The 19,319-nt window shown below is 34.2% G+C and overlaps 1 protein-coding gene across 9 annotated transcripts in view; it reads left to right on the top strand.

Moving 5' to 3' along the window:
- The window catches only part of LOC101417339 (dystonin), a 486,360-nt gene that overhangs the window by 444,161 nt on the left and 22,880 nt on the right, over window positions 1-19,319 (top strand). For all 9 annotated transcript variants that reach the window (XM_004465347.5, XM_071218526.1, XM_058306906.2 and 6 more), the window contains 8 exons: window positions 3,258-3,428; window positions 4,299-4,454; window positions 4,644-4,850; window positions 5,246-5,365; window positions 11,985-12,154; window positions 13,815-13,974; window positions 16,111-16,305; window positions 16,843-16,971. In XM_004465347.5, the coding sequence (XP_004465404.1) occupies window positions 3,258-3,428; window positions 4,299-4,454; window positions 4,644-4,850; window positions 5,246-5,365; window positions 11,985-12,154; window positions 13,815-13,974; window positions 16,111-16,305; window positions 16,843-16,971 (1,308 nt within the window). The remainder of the gene's footprint in view (window positions 1-3,257; window positions 3,429-4,298; window positions 4,455-4,643; window positions 4,851-5,245; window positions 5,366-11,984; window positions 12,155-13,814; window positions 13,975-16,110; window positions 16,306-16,842; window positions 16,972-19,319) is intronic.

Here is a 19,319-nt window from a genome sequence, read left to right as displayed (position 1 = left end):
TTGTAGTTTCAACCACAGTCTTCAACCTGTCAAGAGTTCACCTGTTCTTCCTTCAGCCCTCTCCCCAGCTCCATGGATAATCCAACCCACCCCCTAACCCTGCTCACACTCACATTCCACCACCATCAACTCCACTCACATCGCTGTACCGCCATCACCCCCATCTACTACCAAACCATCACCATCCACTTTATCATAGATTCTGCCTAGTCTGAGCATCAGGTCACCACTCTTTACTCCCCTTCCTATCTCCTGTTAAAGTATCTTCCAGTCTCTACCTCCAAGCATTGCTTAGTATCTTTCATTCTTATCAGTGAGGTCATGCAATATTTGTCCTTTAGTGACTGGCTTACTTCACTCAACTTAAGATCTTCAAGATTCATCCATGTTGTCACATGTGTCAACACTTCATTCCTTCTTAACAGCTGAGCAATATTCCATCAATTGTAAATACCACATTTTGTTTATCTGTTGATCCTTTGCTGGACATTGGTTGCTTCCAACTTTCTACAATTATGAATAATACTGTGATGAATATTAGTGTGTATATATACTTGTTCATGTCCCTGCTTTCATTTTGGGGGAGCATATTCCTAGTAATGGGATTGCAGGGTCATATGGCAGTTCTATAGTTAGCTTCCTGAGGAACTGCCAAACTGTCATCCACAAAGGAGGACATTTTGCATTCCCACCAGCAATGGATGGGTGTTTCTATTCCTCCACATCCTCTCTAACACTTGTAGTTTTCTGATTTTTTAAATAGCAGCCAGTCGAAGAGGTGTAAGAGGATATCTCATGGTAGTTTTGATTTGCATTTCCCTAATAGCTAGTGATGTTGAGCATCTTTTCATGTGCCTTTTAGCCATTTTTATTTCCTTTTCAGAAAAGTGTCTATTCAAATCTCTTGCCCAATTTTCAAATGGGTTGTCTTTTTGTTTTCTAAATGCAAGTTTCTTTATATATACTGGATATTAGACTCTTATTGGATAAATGGTTAGTCAGAACCTAGTCTTTATTTCAAATGTTGGTATGTCAGGATATGAAAAGAGGTTTTTGAAATTAATTTTTAAGAAGCAAACCTCACCCCATAAAAATTGATAAGTTTATATAGGTAGTCATAAAACATTGTTTAAATTAAACACTGTTGTGCTTTGAAAGAGGAGAAAAATTCTCAAAGTAATCAGAATAGGCTTTAGAAGTATTGTTTTAAACTTTTGCTAATCCCATCTAGTTTCATGGAATGCCAGAATGTGTTCTTGTAAATGAAAGTTACTTGCTTATTTGTATGTTTGTTTATTTTAGTTGTGATAGTGATTTGTCTTCAACTTAATGCCTATACCAGATATGGACAAAGGGAAACTTCTTTTTAATTGTCCAGCTGAATCATAGTGCCTGTAGGCCATTCCCATCTAGATTCTGTTGCACTGTCAACTCTTCAGAATAAGGAGGAAAACTATTTGAAACTTGGAACCCTGGCTTGCTTCCATAGAAATAGGGACTTCCTTTGATTTTTTGATATTTCTCATTATAATTCAGCTCTAAACTTTTCCAAGAGAAAACAATCTATTTTCAAAATATATTACCGTACTGTCATTGTATTTTTATTTGATCATTACATCCACAAAAAGATTACCTCCTCTCTAACATCAAATTCAAAATTATCTCTAAGTTAAGTGCAGTGGTAGGATACTAAAATACTAGAGAGTGAAGATTCTTCTGCCAAATTCCTAAGTACTTCTACTTTAATTTCTTAAGATATTAATCATCAGTATTTGAATATTAAAAAGAACATTTCTGATGCAAATTCATGACTGTAATTATTAGAGGAATAGTTTTCAAAATTTTAAAAACACAATGACAGCAGGTAATATATTAGTCATTGCACAATTGTTATGGATGGTTAAAATAAATCACCAATTCAGTATAGAATTTTTGGGAATTCTTTATATGATAGGTTTAGATATATTCATTGTTTTAGAAAATTATCGTGTGTGTGTTTGTTTATTTTTGTTGCCACAAGAGGCCCGTTTGTTTCACTGGAAAAGTAACTGATTGAAAAATAACTTCAGCATGCTTGTTTTCCCTCTCCAAAAAGCCTGATTGACTTCTCCAAGTAGCTCCTTACTTTCCAGAAAGTACCTGCCTAGCATTTTACAAGTATCCATTAATTATAAATTTATTGATCTCTTGAACAAATAGATGCTTGAAATTATTCTCTAATAACATAAATATTTAAAATGTGACTTTAAAAGAATATAAGTAAGAACTTGGAAAGAATCAGCTTATCTTTTAGAATATTTTACTGTTAGGAAATTTGTGTATCAGCTTATTTGGTTTAGTTGTTATATTTAGAATGGATTTACTATAATCCAGTATAATTTACTAGTTTACAGAAATCAAGCTGCTGATATTTGTAATACTGTTTCAGTAATGTTCTTTTAGATTTGGTTGTATTGGAAACAAAGAAAACTAGAAAACCTGGAATATTATCATTTCATGAGTTTCTGTCTATGTTTAAAATTTTTGTTTTAGAATTAAAAGCTTACTAGGTAAATATTGGAAAAATGTTTAGAAAGTGATTATTTTTGAAAAGGCTTAAGACAAAGTTTTAGGGTGATAAAAATGTTCTGGAATTAGTAGTAATAATTGCATGCTTTTGTGAATATACTAAAAACCACTGAATTGTCTACTTTTAAATGGTGAATTTTATGGTAAGTGAATTATATCTTAATTGAAAAAAAGAATTATAAAGTTGAAAATGTTAGTGCAACATAGAATTTATAAATTTTCAGTGGGAGCTATGATTTGACTCGTATTATCATTGAAGCAATGGAATTTTTTAAAATGATGTTCAACTTTTATTTCATTGATCGTAAATTGTGAATTTGCTTAATCAATGTTTTCTTATATTCTTTAATAGAGGATATATACTGAAAGCTTTAAAAATGTTATAAATGAGAATAATATTCAGAGTACCAGAAGTTTGGTTTTTGTGATTTCAAAGTTTGAATATTGCTTTACAACCTTATCATAATTGAATGGATTGCTGGTGATAGCACCTTTTCTGAGAGTTCTTGGTAACAGGGTATGGCTGTTGGGTTAGGTGTTATCTCAACATGTGAAACATCATGTTAGAGTTCATATGTCAGATAGAGATGAAAATATGTTAAGGGATTTGGGGGTGATTACTGGGAAAAATAGGACTCTTAGATTTTATTCTCTTAAAATTATATAACTTTGGGGATATTTCAATTTAGGAAATCTGTGCTGCCTTTGAAGTTAAAGAAGAAACATATAGGAATCTTATGCAGAAAGGCCAGCAGATGCTTGCAAGATGCCCCAAATCTGCAGAGACAAATATTGACCAAGACATAAAAAACCTAAAAGAAAAATGGGAATCAGTGGAAACCAAACTCAATGAAAGAAAAGTATGTGTTTTGATTAATACAATATAATCAATGTTTTAGTGTTTCAGTTCATGGAATTTGCCTTATTTCTAAATAGAACTATCAGGAGTAGAACTTTTGTTGATCCATGTTTAATTTTCTTTGTATACCATTGGGGGTTTCATGGAGTCAGTCTTAACAGAGGAGAACAGTTAACATGCATCTCTTCAGATATAGATCAAGATATATCATAGATCAAGTATAACTCAGGTATATTTTTAAATATTGGAATTCTGGGTTGTTAAATAATTCTATCCTAACCACACTTATTAAAGCAAATAACTGCGTGGAGGGGGAGAGAGTAAAAATCGAGAGAGAGAGAGATTGATGGTATGTATATTTATAAACACATAACTGAGGAAGGAACTAAAATTTTTGCCAAATTATAAACACGTTTTTCTTTTTGTCATTTTTTAAGTAACAGAAACAATGTAAGAAATCTTAATATTGCTGTTTAGTGCTATAAGAAAAATGATAGGCTAGTGATACTAAATTACATGCCATCAAACTGACAGAACATGTTTTGATCCAAAAATGAATTGTATGAATGTCATTTTTTTTTCTTTTTACAAACTCTGTTTCATAATTGGGTTCTGTGGTTAAATGCCAAAAAACAGGATTTTTGTGTATATTGAAATTTTATAGCAGTGAGATGCTTTTCACTGTACTTAAATAGGGTTAGTTTATCAGTATTTCAGTGAGAGCCCATTACATTCATAAACTGTTTAGTTAATATAGATTATGAAAAAATAAAATAGGGATGAAAAGGAAATCTGCCAGAGAATGATTAAACTGAAGGAAAAAAAAACCAACTCTTAATATCATCAAATACTAAGTAATCTGTCTTTGCAGACTAAACTGGAAGAGGCCCTCAATTTGGCAATGGAATTTCACAATTCTCTCCAAGACTTCATCAACTGGCTTACCCAGGCAGAACAGACTCTAAATGTAGCTTCTCGGCCAAGTCTTATCTTAGATACAGTCTTATTTCAAATCGATGAACACAAGGTATGTAGTGACGCAAATGGATAGCATTCTCCTTTCAGATCATTAAACACTGGGCTATTTAATGTCAAAAGCATCATGTTGGTAGTTTGAAAGCTTTCTTTTGTCCTTTAAAACAATTTCAATTTATGATGCTATTTGTAAGATCAGTTTTTCACTCATATCTATTTATGTCCCTTTTTTGGGGTAAAGGTCTTTGCCAATGAAGTAAATTCTCACCGTGAGCAGATAATAGAACTGGACAAAACTGGAACCCACCTGAAATATTTCAGTCAGAAACAAGACGTTGTCCTAATTAAGAATTTACTTATCAGTATACAAAATCGATGGGAAAAAGTGGTTCAGCGATTAGTAGAAAGAGGAAGATCTTTGGATGATGCAAGGAAGAGGGCCAAGCAGGTAAACCTTTATAAAAGCTCTGAGCTAGATACAAATCAATTCTTGTTGTTGAAGTATATATTATGTTATTAAAGTGCTTTTATTGCAGGCTCACTTAGGTGTAACAAATCAGTAGCACAGAGCCAAGGTAGTTATTTTCTAAAAGGGCCGTGGCCTAAGTTTGGGTGCTGATATCTTCTCTTACGAACATGGCATTAACGTCAGGTTCTAGGGACTAATCTAGAAATTTTGTAATCTGCTGACAAAAGTATTACTTTTTTCCCCTTCAGGGGAAATTTGAATTAATATTTTTACTATTCCATTAATATAAATTTCTGTTTAAAAATATGCCTGATTTCAAGTATGATGAGCATGTTGGAAAGTTTTTTGGATAAAAATGTTGATTTCTTTCACAGTTCCATGAAGCATGGAGTAAACTTATGGAGTGGCTAGAAGAGTCAGAAAAGTCTTTAGATTCTGAATTGGAAATTGCCAATGATCCAGATAAAATAAAAACACAACTTTCCCAGCATAAGGTGAGTCTATAATTATGAAAAACATCAGGTAGATCTATAATTATGAAAAGCATGCTGCCTCATTATATATCTCCAGATCACTTTAAACTTCTTACTTGATTTTGTATTTATTTATCACTAGAGGAAAAAGGCTGTCCAATGTGGACCTATATTAATTTAAACCCAGCTGCCCTTCACATTGGCCAAATGGTGACTGTGTCTTTCTTCTCCAGAGATCTTTCAGTAATGATGTCAGGGTTAATTGTTTAAAAAAAAAAAAAGTTAAAACTGGAAGTTCTATACAATCTAAAACATATAAAGCATTTATAGTGTTTTGAACCTTGACATTTCAAATTTTTCATGACAACTATCTTGTCATTTTTTTCTCAGACAGTGTCTACCTTGAAAATAGTCCTGTTATAAAAAATAATAGTATCATTCCACAAAATATTTTTGTCATAGAGACTCTTTTAAACAGTAAAAATTGAAAAAATTGGCTGCCCTATCTAAATTTTTATTTTACTGTGTATATGTATGTATGTGTATGTATGAAATTCCATCCCTCCCCACAAAGCCATATTATCTGTGACTTCCTTCTATAGACAAGAAGCATATAGAAGCATTTTAAAATATTGTTTACCTTTTATTTCCTCTCCTTATGGCATCCAAAGGGCATTTCATCCTCCATACTTGTAAATTTGAGTCTTTCTATCATACTGTTTGTAAAGTGATTATTAGGGTGAAAATGTGTGTACAAGGAAAAGGGTTCCTACAAACATAACTTTATAATTTTAGGCCTCTACATAAATGATTACTTGAAGCATGGTGATTTTAAAAGCCTGGAGAAAATAGGAGCAATCTAAGATTTATCATCTTCAGAAAATTCCAGCCTTTACACAGGCTGCTGGCTTTCATCCATGGGCCTAACCTAAGAGTCACAGTCCGAGAGTAATGGAAGGAAACATGTCAAGCACCTGTTCTTTGGATAGACGAGGGCTCAGGAATGTCTTGTTCTGCTGGCACCTTCTGCCAGTGAGCTGCCACATCTGATATTGGTGGCACAGTGACTGACCAGCACCTTCTGTCCCCTCTGATAGAAAAATGAGAGGCTCTTTCTTGAAATAGGATATCTTATTTGAATTTGAGCATTGAGGTTGTCTCATTGAGATGTATGGACGTTATTGTATATTAAAGCTAGGAAATCCTAGAATTAAGAATATGGGGAGAACCCTATTAGATTCTGTTTTTTTTCTAGTGTGACCTATTGCCAAAGTCATCATTTCTCTGAGATAAAGATACAAGATGACCCATTAAACCAATTTTTTGAGAAGTCTCATCTCTTCATCATTTGGGTACATTTGTCTTTAAAAAGTTTTAATATTTCCTATATTCCAGTATAAATTTTATGTATATGCTATGTGAAAAAATCTTTGTCCATACCATGATTCTAACCAATAGCACTCTGTTTAAAATAACATGCAAATAATAATAATTGCAGATAAAATGCCAAAATAGTGTGATGAAATGGTGTTTAATATTAAAAAGTTCCCAGATGTAGACACCTCCTAATATAAGAAAAATAAATAGCTCAGTTATATTAGAATACTTAAAGTACTTAAAGTATGTAACTTTTAGAGGCAATGATAACTTGTTAGGATATTGTATCCTTAAGTTATTTGCAAAATAGCACATTTGCATAGCGTTTTACAGTTAGTGAAGCTTTCACATTACACATTTTCTCTTTTGATCCCAGAACTTAGTGAAATATGTAGGTTAGCTAAGACTCTACTGAAGAGTAAACTAAAGTGTAGTAGCAGAGGAGGCTTCTTTAGAACCCAAGATCAGTACTTTTTCCCCTAGGCACATTATGCTCACAGAATAATAAAGTATTAATATCTTGTTCTTATATAAAATTAATTATATCTCATACTCATATAAGAATCTTTATCTTTGTATTAGGTAGTCGCATAATTCATATTAGAAAAATCAGAGACTTCAGAAATTGTTAGTGCTTTGTAGATACATTACTAAAAATAGCAGTTTGCTATGTTTACCACAAATTATCTACCAAAAAAATGAGTATAACATGTAAAGGATTTCTGATGGCTTGATGGAGTTTCAATTTCATCATTATGTTAACTGTCTCGTGTTTCACTGTATGTGCCAGTTATATGTTAGCAACCCTGAAAGAAATAGACGGTGGAGCTTTTATCTGGAAAAGCCGAAAGAACAAAATCAGTTGCACATTCTGGTTAGAGATACATATTCTTTTCTCTCAGATATCAAAATTTGGCACAGTTTTTTACCTTTAAATTCAGGAGGCCTATTTGATATATTAGGATTAATAATGTTAAGCTTAACTACAAGAATCTGCTCTGAGAGTTTAGAATAACAGAAAATTTGTGGCTGCAAATTGGCTCCCCAGAATTTTTTTGATTCAGTTCAGAAAAGATCATCTTAATACTCAAGTGAGAGTGCACTGCTTACTCCCATACACAAGATATTGCATATTGTGCCATCAAAATCCAAGAATTTAGTCTGATTTAAAACAGGGCTTAAGTCAGATACCAACCAGAATTCTAGTCTTTTTCTAAGTACACAGGTGAATGTACAGATAGAAACTTTCTAATGTAATTGGTTAAAGGTGATTCTATAAATAGTTGTATTTTTACTCATTCTGTAGTCTGTATAAAAGTATGTTTATAAATATAATCCCTGTATTTAGTCATCCTTCTTTAGAGCTGGTAATTACAGAAAATAGACTTTTTTTTCCCTTTTATTTGAAAAGCCTCAAATTTAAAATATTCTTGGGACATAATGAGAAGATAACAATTCCTTTCAGATGTTGTGTCACAATCTCCTCTATTTCAGCAACTTTAATATCGATATATAATGATGAAGTTGATACTTTCCTGGCATTCTAGGAACTCCCACACTAGTAAGAGAATGGATCTCATACATAAATGACCACAACAAAAGACAGGCTGTGAAGGGCCCTTTATAAATTGCAATGAAAATGTATGGAAGGAAAGCTCAGTTCTGATTCCAGGCATCTGGAAGACTCCTCTAGAGAGAAGTAGATGAACACCTGAGCTTTCGACTTGGGCATGTGTGGGGAAATAATATTGCAAAACAGAATCTAAAATTTGCCATGAGTCCACCCTACCCTTCACCCTGCCCATGGATGATGATGATGATGATGATGATGATGATAGAAACATGATGAAATTCCTGGTTCTGTGCCTGGGTAATGTGTTGCACTAGTTCTATATCAAACCTTTCTTATATCTGACATGCTTTCTAAATCTTCTCCCTGCCCCCAAAAATGTTAGATAAGATAAATCTATTAAACTATTAAACTAGACAATTATTTTTAACTCTTACTGTACAATTGAGTTACTCAGGGAGCTGTTAAAAAATACTCAAAATATCTAGGCCCTTTTAATGTGTCTGGGATGGGACCTGAACATAGTATTTTTAAGCAATATAATTTATATACCATAAAATTCACTCATTTAAAGGGTACAAGTCAGTGACTTTAGTATGTTCAGCATTGTACAACCATCACCACAATCTAAGTTTAAAATAATTTTCCTCCCTCTACAAAAGAAACCTTCCATTCATTAGCAGTCACTCTCACTCCCCATCCTCCCTACCCTTACCCAGCCCTAGACAACCACTAATCTACTTATTATTTCTATAGATTTGCCTATTTTGGACATTTCTTAGAAACATGAAACATGCAATATGTGGTCTTTTGTGACTAGCTTCTTTAACTTACCCTAAAGCTTTCAAGATTCATCTGTGTTGGAGCATATATCAGTACTTCATCCCTTTTTATGGCTGTATAATATTCTATCATATGAATAAACCATATTCATTCACTGATTTATAACTTAATGGACTTTTGAGGTTTTCATTTTTTAGTTCTTATGAACAATACTGCTATGAACATTCATGTACAATTATTATATATATGAACATATGTTTTCATTTTACTTGGACATATACCCAAGACTAGAATCTCTGGATCATATTATAACTCAATGTTAAACATTTTGAATAGTTGCCAAACTTTTTCCAAAGGAGCTGCATCACTTTACATTCCCACCAGCAGTGTATGAGTGTTCCAATACCTCCTCATCCTTGTTATCTTTTTTATTATAGCCATTCTAGTGAATGTGAAATAGTACCCACAAAATGAATGTGGTTTTGATTTGCATTTCCCTAACAGCTATTGATGTTGGGAATTTTTTCATGCTTATATTGGTCATTGTATGTATATCATCTTTGAAGAATTGTCTAATCAAATGTCCATTTTTAAATGGAAGGCTTTTTTATTATTGGGTTACATGAATTGTTGATATATTCTGGATACCAGTCCCTTATCAGATATATTATTGCAAATATTTTCTCTCATTTTGTGGGTTATATTTTCACTATCTTGATATCATTTGCAATACAAAAGTTTTGAATTTTGATGTACTCTATTTTTTCCTTTTGCTGCTTGTGCTTTGGTGTCGTATCTAAGAAACCATTACCTAATCCAAAGCCATGAAGATTTACACCTGTTTTCAACTAAGAGTTTTGTAGTTGTGGCTCTTACCTTTAGGTATATGATTCATTTTGAGTTAATTTGTGTGTATGGTGTAAAGAAGGGGTTCAGTTCTTTTTTTTCCTTTGCATGTGGATATCACGTTATCCCAACACCCTTGTTGAAAAGAATGTTCTTCATTGAATGATCTTTGCATCCTTGTTGAAATCGATTGACTGAAAATATAAGTTTGTTTAGGCACTCTCAACTCTCTTTTATTAGTTTGTTTGTCTGGCCTTATGCCAGTATCACATGTTCCTGAGTACTGCAGCTGTGTAATAAGTTTTAATATTGGTAAGTGTAGGTCTGGATATGTGGGGGAGGGAGGGGATCATATATTGGAGTTCTCTGTGTAGGGTTTGTATTATTTTCACAACTATCCTGTAAGTCTGAAAGCCTCTTGAAATTAAAAGTTTAAGAGAAAACTCAGGAAGTGTGAGTCCTTCAATTTTGTTCTTCTTTTTTAGAATGTTGTAACTATTCTGAGTCCCTTGCATTTACACATAAGTTTATGATCAGCTTGTCACTTTCTACAAAAACACAGCTGAGCTGAGGTTTTATAAGAATCACTTTGAACCTATAGATGGGTTGAGGGACTATGCCCTCATAACCATATTAAGTCTTCTGATTCATGAACATGGAATGTTTTTCCTTATATGTAGACCTTAATGACGGTCAACATTTTGCAGTTTTCAGTGTACAAATTCTATACTTCTTTTCTTAAATGTATGCTTAAGTATCTTATTCTTTTTTATGCTATAGTAAATGGAATTGTGCAGTTTCATTTTCAGACTGTTCATTACTAGTATATAAAAATAAAATGGATTTTTCATATATTGTTCTAGTAAACTGCAACTTAAATTAAATTCCCGAACTTGTTTAATAAGTTCTAGTAGATTGTGTGTATTCCTTTGGATTTTCTATATAAAAATCATAGCATCTGCAAGTAGAGATAGTTTTCCTTTTTCCAAAGGGTATTTTTTTAAAGCTCCTGGGGCAATTTTAAGGGGATACCAGGACTGAGAACCACTATATTAGTGTTTCTTTGGTAATGTTTTGTGAGCTTGCAAGCTTCCCAGTAAGTTCATCTGTCTTATATCCATGAGCTGTGTACTCAATAGCAGTTATGTTACCCTTTCTAATCCTTCTGTTAAATACTCATAACTGCCTGGTAATAGAAGATGGTAATGAGAGACCTATAAAGACAATGTCCCTGCTCTATAAAAGTTTATAATTGATTTATGAAGGAAGTTTATAATTCACTGCCCCTACCCCACACAGACACTCAAAAGGTTAACTAACCAGGTAAAAGGTAGCCTTTGTTGTTTCTGTTTTATAAATGCCCATTCTATAAGAAATGTAGCCATTTGGTACTGGAAAAGTAAATGTTAGCTATTTTGAGACTTTGATGGGGATTTATGTATGCAGAGAGGAGGAAGGTAAGCTTTCCGGGTGGTGTGACCAGAACAAGCAAGAGTTTCAGGCATAGGAACCTAGGGACATGCTTCTTACTTGCCCCTCATCTTGGCTTAGAGATAAAATTACATGTAACATTATTGTGATTATCCAAAATGTATGACAATAAATCTGTTGATGCAAAATTGTAATAAGTTTCTGTATTTTTGAGTCACTCTGTATCCAGACTGAATCCACAATTACTAACAGAATATTAGCCAATTTTCCTCTCCAAACCCTTGGGTTTTTCATATAGTTTATTAGCAACGCAATTTTATCATAACTGTATACTGTTCGTAGTTTTGTTCACGTTTTGTTTTGCTTTGAAAGTACTGTAAAGATTATAGAAGGTATTCTCAGAGACATCCAACTTTTGAAAAGAATATATCCTCCAATTTGAAAGTTTAAAGATTCTTTTCTATCCTCATGTTGCTGTGTGGAGTACAGCACTGCATTATCTGGCTTGATTACTCACTGATTTCTTCTAGTCTTTGCACTCCATTTATTAAGTATGCCTCTTTTAATGCCTCATGCCTATCTGTTTATTAGCCCCAAGTAGAAATGCATATTGTTATCTTGTTACATACATAGGAGTTTCAGAAATCACTTGGAGCCAAGCATTCTGTCTATGACACCACTAACAGAACTGGACGATCTCTGAAGGAGAAAACCTCCCTGGCTGATGACAACCTGAAACTGGATGACATGCTGAGTGAACTCAGAGACAAATGGGATACTATCTGTGGAAAATCTGTGGAAAGGTAAATGTTCTTAAAGGCAGTGTGGAGACTTTGTAGACCTTTTTCAATTATTAAGCAGTGGGACTCCCAAAGGAAATTTTTGAACCTTAAATACCTCCTTTGCCTGGGGAACTTCAGCTCGTTGGTTCATTCCCCACTCTCAGGGCACCTCCGCTGAGTAGGCATTGCTGGTCATCATTATTTTTAGTCTTACTACTCATTTACACTCAAATGTTATCTTCCAAACGTCTGTCATCTCTCACCTAGACTACAGCATTTGCTTTCTGATGGGCCTCTTTGTCTCCCCTTAATCCAATTTCTACATCATTACTAGGGTGGCCTCTTTAAAATGTAAATGGAATCTTGTCATTCCCCTTCCGAGGGTTACTATTGGGCCTGAAATAAAATGCAGGCTCCTTAAGGACTCTTGATGTTGCTGCTCTCCAGTATCTCTTTTTCTCATTACACTTCAGCCATGAAGATCCAAGATTTATTTCAAAATTAAGTATTCAAGAAAGTACATAGAGTTCAAGGATAAAACCTTATAAATATTTTCAAAGCTTTCATTGATCCTTAGTCTAATTACTTTTGTCAGAATCAAGATGAAGTAGAATATTATGTTCAGTTCTAGGAACATCACAGTAAGTTTTTGCAGTGTTAGGTTTTTTTGTTCGTTTTTTTTATCTTGATTTCTCCAATCTAAAAAGGTTACATACTGTATGATTCCATTTCTTTGGTATTTTAGAAAAGACAAAATTTACAGTGATGAAAATCAGGTGGATGCCAGAGGTTAGAGATGGGGAGATAGTATTCACTATAAAGAGTTAGCGTGAGAGAGATTTTTGGGGTGAGGGAACTCTTACATATCTTGATTGAGGGGTGGCTAAATGAATATATACATATGTTAAAATTCATAGAACTACCAAAAAAGTCCATTTTATTGTATGATAATTTGAAAATAATTTTTTTTTTAATTTAAAGTCATACTTTTGGGAAGTCGACTTGGCCCAGTGGGCATCCGTCTACCACATGGGAGGTCCCGGGTTCAAACTCTGGGCCTCCTTGACCCGTGTGGAGCTGGCCCATGCTCAGTGCTGATGTGTGCAAGGAGTGCCCTGACACACAGGGGTGTCCCCTGTGTAGGGGAGCCCCACGCACAAGGAGTACACACCGTAAGGAGAGCCGCCCAGCGGGAAAGAAAAGTGCAGCCTGCCCAGGAATGGTGCCACACACATGGAGAACTGACACAAGATGACGCAACAAAAAGAAACACAGATCCTGGTGCCACTGATAAGGATCGAAGTGGTCACAGAAGAACACACAGCAAATGGACACAGAGAGCAGACATCTGGGGGCGGGGGAGGGAAGGGGAGAGAAATAGTAAAGAAATAAAAATAAAAAGTAAAAAGTCATACTTTTATGAAAGGCCACTGATTTGCAAAGGTGATAGTGAAGAAATTTTCCTGGAACAGATGCCATGTATTTAGAAAATAAAAAGAAAATTTGGAAATATGTTAAGAAAAGTTTTGTTATTTTCTAGGCAAAGCAAAGAAACAGCAGCAAACACCAATATACAGTTTTTCCCCTTAAACACTACTCAGCCTTCATAAATGAATTTTTAGATGTTAGATATATTCTAGAACATTATTATTCAGATTTGTTTTTCCTCTTTTTTCCCTAGACAAAACAAATTGGAGGAAGCCCTGTTATTTTCTGGACAATTCACAGATGCCTTGCAGGCCCTCATTGATTGGTTGTACAGAGTTGAACCCCAGCTGGCAGAAGACCAACCTGTCCATGGAGACATTGATTTGGTGATGAATCTGATCGATAATCACAAGGTATTTTGATCGAGGGCTGTTTTTTTTATCTAGTTGTTTGGATATTTTGAGTATAGAAGGAAAAAGAAGCACTTAGTCTTTTAAAATCAAGAGACTTACACTCTATAAGTCTGTAATATTGAAATATGCGTAATGAGGAGAATCAAGACGCCAACTCCAAAAATGGTGGGGAAATTTCACTTTGGTATCAGTGAATTACTTTAATTTTTAATTACAATATCTAAAGCCTTTTTTGAACTTGGAAAGTAATTTCATTCTCTGGTGCTTTAAAACATGTTTTAAGAATTTTTACTTTCATGTTATTCATTTAAATAAGTATATAATATAACTTAAAATCATTTCTTCAGTGACTTGAATTATTATGTAAATGTGGATTTGTGATATGACACATAGGGACCATAATCAACTGCTTTTCTTTTTTAAAGACTATTTAAATCTTGCCCCTGAACCATGGCAATTTATGATACAACATGTGTAAACATATAATTACTTTATAAATCCTGAGTTTAGAAAACGCATTTCATTTTTAAATGCTTTTTGTACTTCCATGGTTGTGCTATTTTAATCTTAACTATTCTTTTCTAAACTATTAGTGCTTTTGCATATTTGTTTTCCCTTTTCTGGATCTATTCTCATTATAGTCATAAAAAAAGAGTTTGTAACATTTGGATATTAACAGAAAATGAAAGAATAGATAAAGGACATAAATCAGACCTACAAAAATTTTAAAATTTTTAAATTACTTTGCTCTGCCTATATTGAAACAAACATATTTTATGCATGATTACTAGAAATGTTTCTACTCCCCGGCATGCATTCAATGAGTAATGAATAGTATAATGTTACTTTTTACATAAATGCCATTTTTATAAGCTCATTGTCTAAATATTTACTACTGAAGATACTTGCCAGATTTTTTATATAGACAAGATCATCAAGAATGAATTAATCATTCAGTATTAAGTAATACAATTGGAAGACTCAAGAAGAAGTTTTAAGTATACAAAGTTCATTGGAAAGTCTACTCAAAATTATCAGACTAGTTCTATCACAAACAGAATATTTAGATACTGTACCTTCTGTGCTTATGTGTATGTGTGTGTTTGTATCTATCTGCAGGCACATTAAATTTAACACTTTCACAGTGAAATCAGTCAATGAATTCATTCCACGAGTTTTGGGTTGTTTTTGATGGGCTGCCTTTTGTGAATGGTCTGGGTATCAAATAGAAACATGGAGAAAACCAAAATTTAAAAATGTGCTTGGCAATATTCATTTGTTATTTTTCAGAAAAATACATCAATTTTATTCCAGACAGAAGGTTTGTTGTTTGAAAGATCTAGTTTATTATACAGGCTCTTGAATCAAAAATGACAAAACCTGGGCTCATTTCTTGGATTAAATCTGTGACCAGCAGAAGCCAGTTTAACTCCTGGCTCATCAGGGTTCATCAAAATTCTACGGATGACATATAAGGATTTAAATCTCTAAAATTTCACATTGTAAATTCTACTGCCCACAATGCTATGAAAGACAAAGGAATGTTATAGGGGGAAAAGGCTACATTCTGCCTCTTAGAGACTAATAAGGGCTTCTTGGCCATTATCTCTAAGACCCTGTGGACACACACCAGAATTGCCTGGTTATCCGTTAGACTCTTAGATATGTTTACTAGCTAAAGATATTGCAGTAGCCGACATGCATTTGGCACTCACATTAATGATTTGAAAGGAATTGGGAGATCATATCAAAAGGTCATAGAAAAAAGGAATTTGATGAATTTTTGGTAGAATTGAAATACACTTATTTCACTCCAGTTTGCCATTTAAACAATAAGGTAATCATTCTCTTGTTCCCTCATGAGACTGTTATAAGACCGATTAAATTGATATAACAATTTGTCCTTGATGATGCTCGGTTAGTAACAATGCAATCATTTCAAATCTGAAGATTCTGCGAAAAATATTTTCATTAAACTGTAGGTCTTGGTGTTGTTATATATACATATATATATATATATATATATATATATATATATATATATATATATATATATATATAAATATTTGAAACTGTATCGATTGCTGTTTTATTTTTGAAACTGAAACTAATGTTTTAAAAATACGGTCCTCGTAGGTCTTCCAAAAAGAGTTGGGGAAGAGGACCAGCAGCGTGCAGGCCCTGAAGCGCTCCGCCCGAGAGCTTATAGAAGGCAGCCGAGATGACTCCTCCTGGGTCAAGGTCCAGATGCAGGAATTAAGCACACGCTGGGAGACTGTGTGTGCACTTTCTGTATCAAAGCAATCACGATTAGAAGCAGCCCTACGTCAGGTAAAAATCATGTATGCTGCAGTTGTATATAATGGGAGAAAAGTATTGAAGCCTCACCAAGAGCTGATGTAGGAAAGCACTCAGCCCAGGATAGTGATGGAGAAGAAGAAGCAAACAAAATGCTTACAGTAGCACTGCCTTGTTCTCTCCCAAGCCTTGTTCTCTCCTAACCCCGCCTGCCCTTAGAACTTAATTTACTCACAGAGGGAGGTTTTCTAATCTTCACATAGAAGTGTTGCCTGAGTAATTTTTCACCTTGAATAGATAGATAGTGGGCTTCTTTTCCATCTAAAACCCGGTTGTTAAAATGGTAAATGAGGTTTCATATAGGCCTTTTTGCTGTATGAGATGTATTCTTATGTTTGTAAAATGCAGCGCTATATAGCCTTATCTTTTTAATGGAAGGTTAATGCATACAGTTAATCAACTTAAAACTTTTTTTGTTCCATCAAGAGGAATCTACTGTGCCGTTGTGTAAGTTTTGCTAATGGGTATATTTGGTTATCTTGTTTGGGGTGTGTGTGTGTGAACTAATAGGCAGAGGAATTTCACTCGGTGGTACATGCCCTCTTGGAGTGGCTGGCTGAGGCGGAGCAAACCCTTCGTTTCCATGGTGTTCTCCCAGATGATGAGGATGCTCTTCGGACTCTCATTGATCAGCATAAAGTAAGTAATATACAAATGCTAATAAGTAAAACTAAATGAGAAAATCAAAGTAGTGAAAATAGACTGGTCATTGCTAATATCAGCTGTATGAATATTTTTCTTTCTGAGAGGAAAGAAAAGATCTGGAACAGTGGAATATTAGCTGTGTCCTCTCTGCTTATATGGTATACCTCCTTGTACCTATATACACACACCCAGAGCTGTCTTTATAGATATATATTACATAGTTTTCTTAATAGAGAAGGTAGTTATTCTAAACTTACTCTATTTCCTATCTTTAGGAAACACATTGATATTTTAGGAGGTTGTTTCATTCTTCTGACCAAAATTAGACAATTTTGTTGCGCTTCTAGGTGTATTTCAAAAATAAAACTTCCTTAACGAGCAGGTTGGTGTTCATAAAATTATACCAGGGGAATTGTAAATTAATAATTTGGACCTTTGCAAGCAAGGCAAACAATTTAAGAGCTGATCTTTAACTTTTATCTTTAACCATTTGCTGCTTGTTTTTAATCAAGAGCGCTCTTAAATCCTTTTTAGAAGGAACCCAGAGCATAAATTATAAATAAAAAAAGATTTACATCAGTAGATATACTATTGAATAATTAGCCAAGTAAAAATCTGACAATTGAAATTGTCTTTAAGTCAAAATCTTTCCTGTGGCCATGTATAGAATTTAGCAAAACCCTGAAGAGAATGGTTCAGCTTGCTCTTAACAGATGTTTTTTAACCTTTGACTCTAAAGTGAAGAATTTGCATTGCTAACCTTCAGTGTAGTGTTGATGTCAGCATTTCCTATTAACTTTGAAAGATCTGTTTAATACACTGAATAACCCTGTCTTTCAAGGTCAAGATGGAAACACATCATTAATTCCACTGTAGCATGGGTTTACATCATCTATAGATACTTCTTACTTTAATATGTTCCCTCAAGAATGGACTGGTAATCATAGAGCAATGAAATATTGCCCAGCCTTCCCTCTTCCTTGGTACTTTTTAAAATATACTTTTTCTCTCTCTTGGCACCGTTAATGCTATTTTAAATAGTAACCTCCATGTCTTATTTGTTAGAATATTTTTTTGCAACTGTAATTATTTCTTCTATCTCTAGTAATGCTGTGTCTCTCAGTCTTTAACTGCATTAGCAATGTAATTATAATATATCCACATTAAGAAGAGGGCATTTTTTTTTTGGTTTGTTTTTGAACCCAGGACCTTGTAAATTGGAAGCAGGCACTCAACCACTCACTGAGCTACACCTACTCCCCTAAAGGAGGCATTTTTATTTATTTATTTATTTTTAAAGACGCTTTTGATTACATAAATGTTACATTGAATATATAGGGATTCTCATATACCTTACTCCCTCCCCCTCCCATACTTTTCTCCTTTAATAACATCTTTCATTATTGTGGTACCTTTGTTACAATTGATGAACACATATTGAAATAGTGCTACTAACCATGGTCTATGGTTTACATTATGGTTTACACTTTGTACCATACAATTTTATAGGTTTTGACAAAATCTATAAGGGCCTGTGCCCATCATTACTGTGTCATGCAGAACAGTTCCAGTGTCCCAAAAATGCCTCATATTGTACTGATTTTTCCTTCTCACACCCCTCAGAACCTCTGGTGCCCAGTGCCTTTATATCAATGTTACAAATTCTTCCCTTACTGAATAATAATAAGTCTACTTTAGTCCATAGTTACAGTTCCCCCTTATGTTTATCCTTGAGTATTTTGGGATGGTGATGCTCAGTCTGCTTCTGATTGAAGAAGGGACTTATATCCCATGGTGCAGATGGATGGAACTGTCTTGCTTGCAGTTGTAGGTACTCTGTATTTTTGGGGATGGGCTTTGTCCGTCATCCTTTTGTTGGTTGTCCTAAGTGAATCCAATGAATTGGAGAGTAGGTATTAGCTGCAACTCTGCTGAAATTCATGGTTCAAATGGCATGTGAACAGCCAGAAGATTTAAGTCTCTGGGACACATATTTAACATGTATAGTGCTAATTTTAGGTTCAAGTAAAAGGGGCACAAGAACCATGTGTGGGAAAATTATAAATGAGTCCAACTCTAATACATTGGGGAGATCGGTTATCATTTATTCCAAGATAAGGCCCACTGACAGGGTGCCAAATTCCTGGGGTTGTCTGCCCTGCCTAGTGTCCTTATGTCCCTAGACCTCCCAGGAGCCCCCTGTTTGAGACACTGTTTGCTGTGGCACCAGTGAGATCCTCCTGAGATATGTATAAGCACAACCTCTGGAATGACCACCTGACTCACTTTGAAATCTCTTAACCATAAAAATTCAGTTATATTTAATATTTCTCCCTTTTGGT

This window comes from Dasypus novemcinctus, chromosome 11 (assembly GCF_030445035.2).
Source record: "Dasypus novemcinctus isolate mDasNov1 chromosome 11, mDasNov1.1.hap2, whole genome shotgun sequence".
NCBI lineage: Eukaryota > Metazoa > Chordata > Mammalia > Cingulata > Dasypodidae > Dasypus > Dasypus novemcinctus.
Note: the sequence above shows the minus strand (reverse complement) of the source record. Positions and strands in the feature narration are given on the sequence as shown.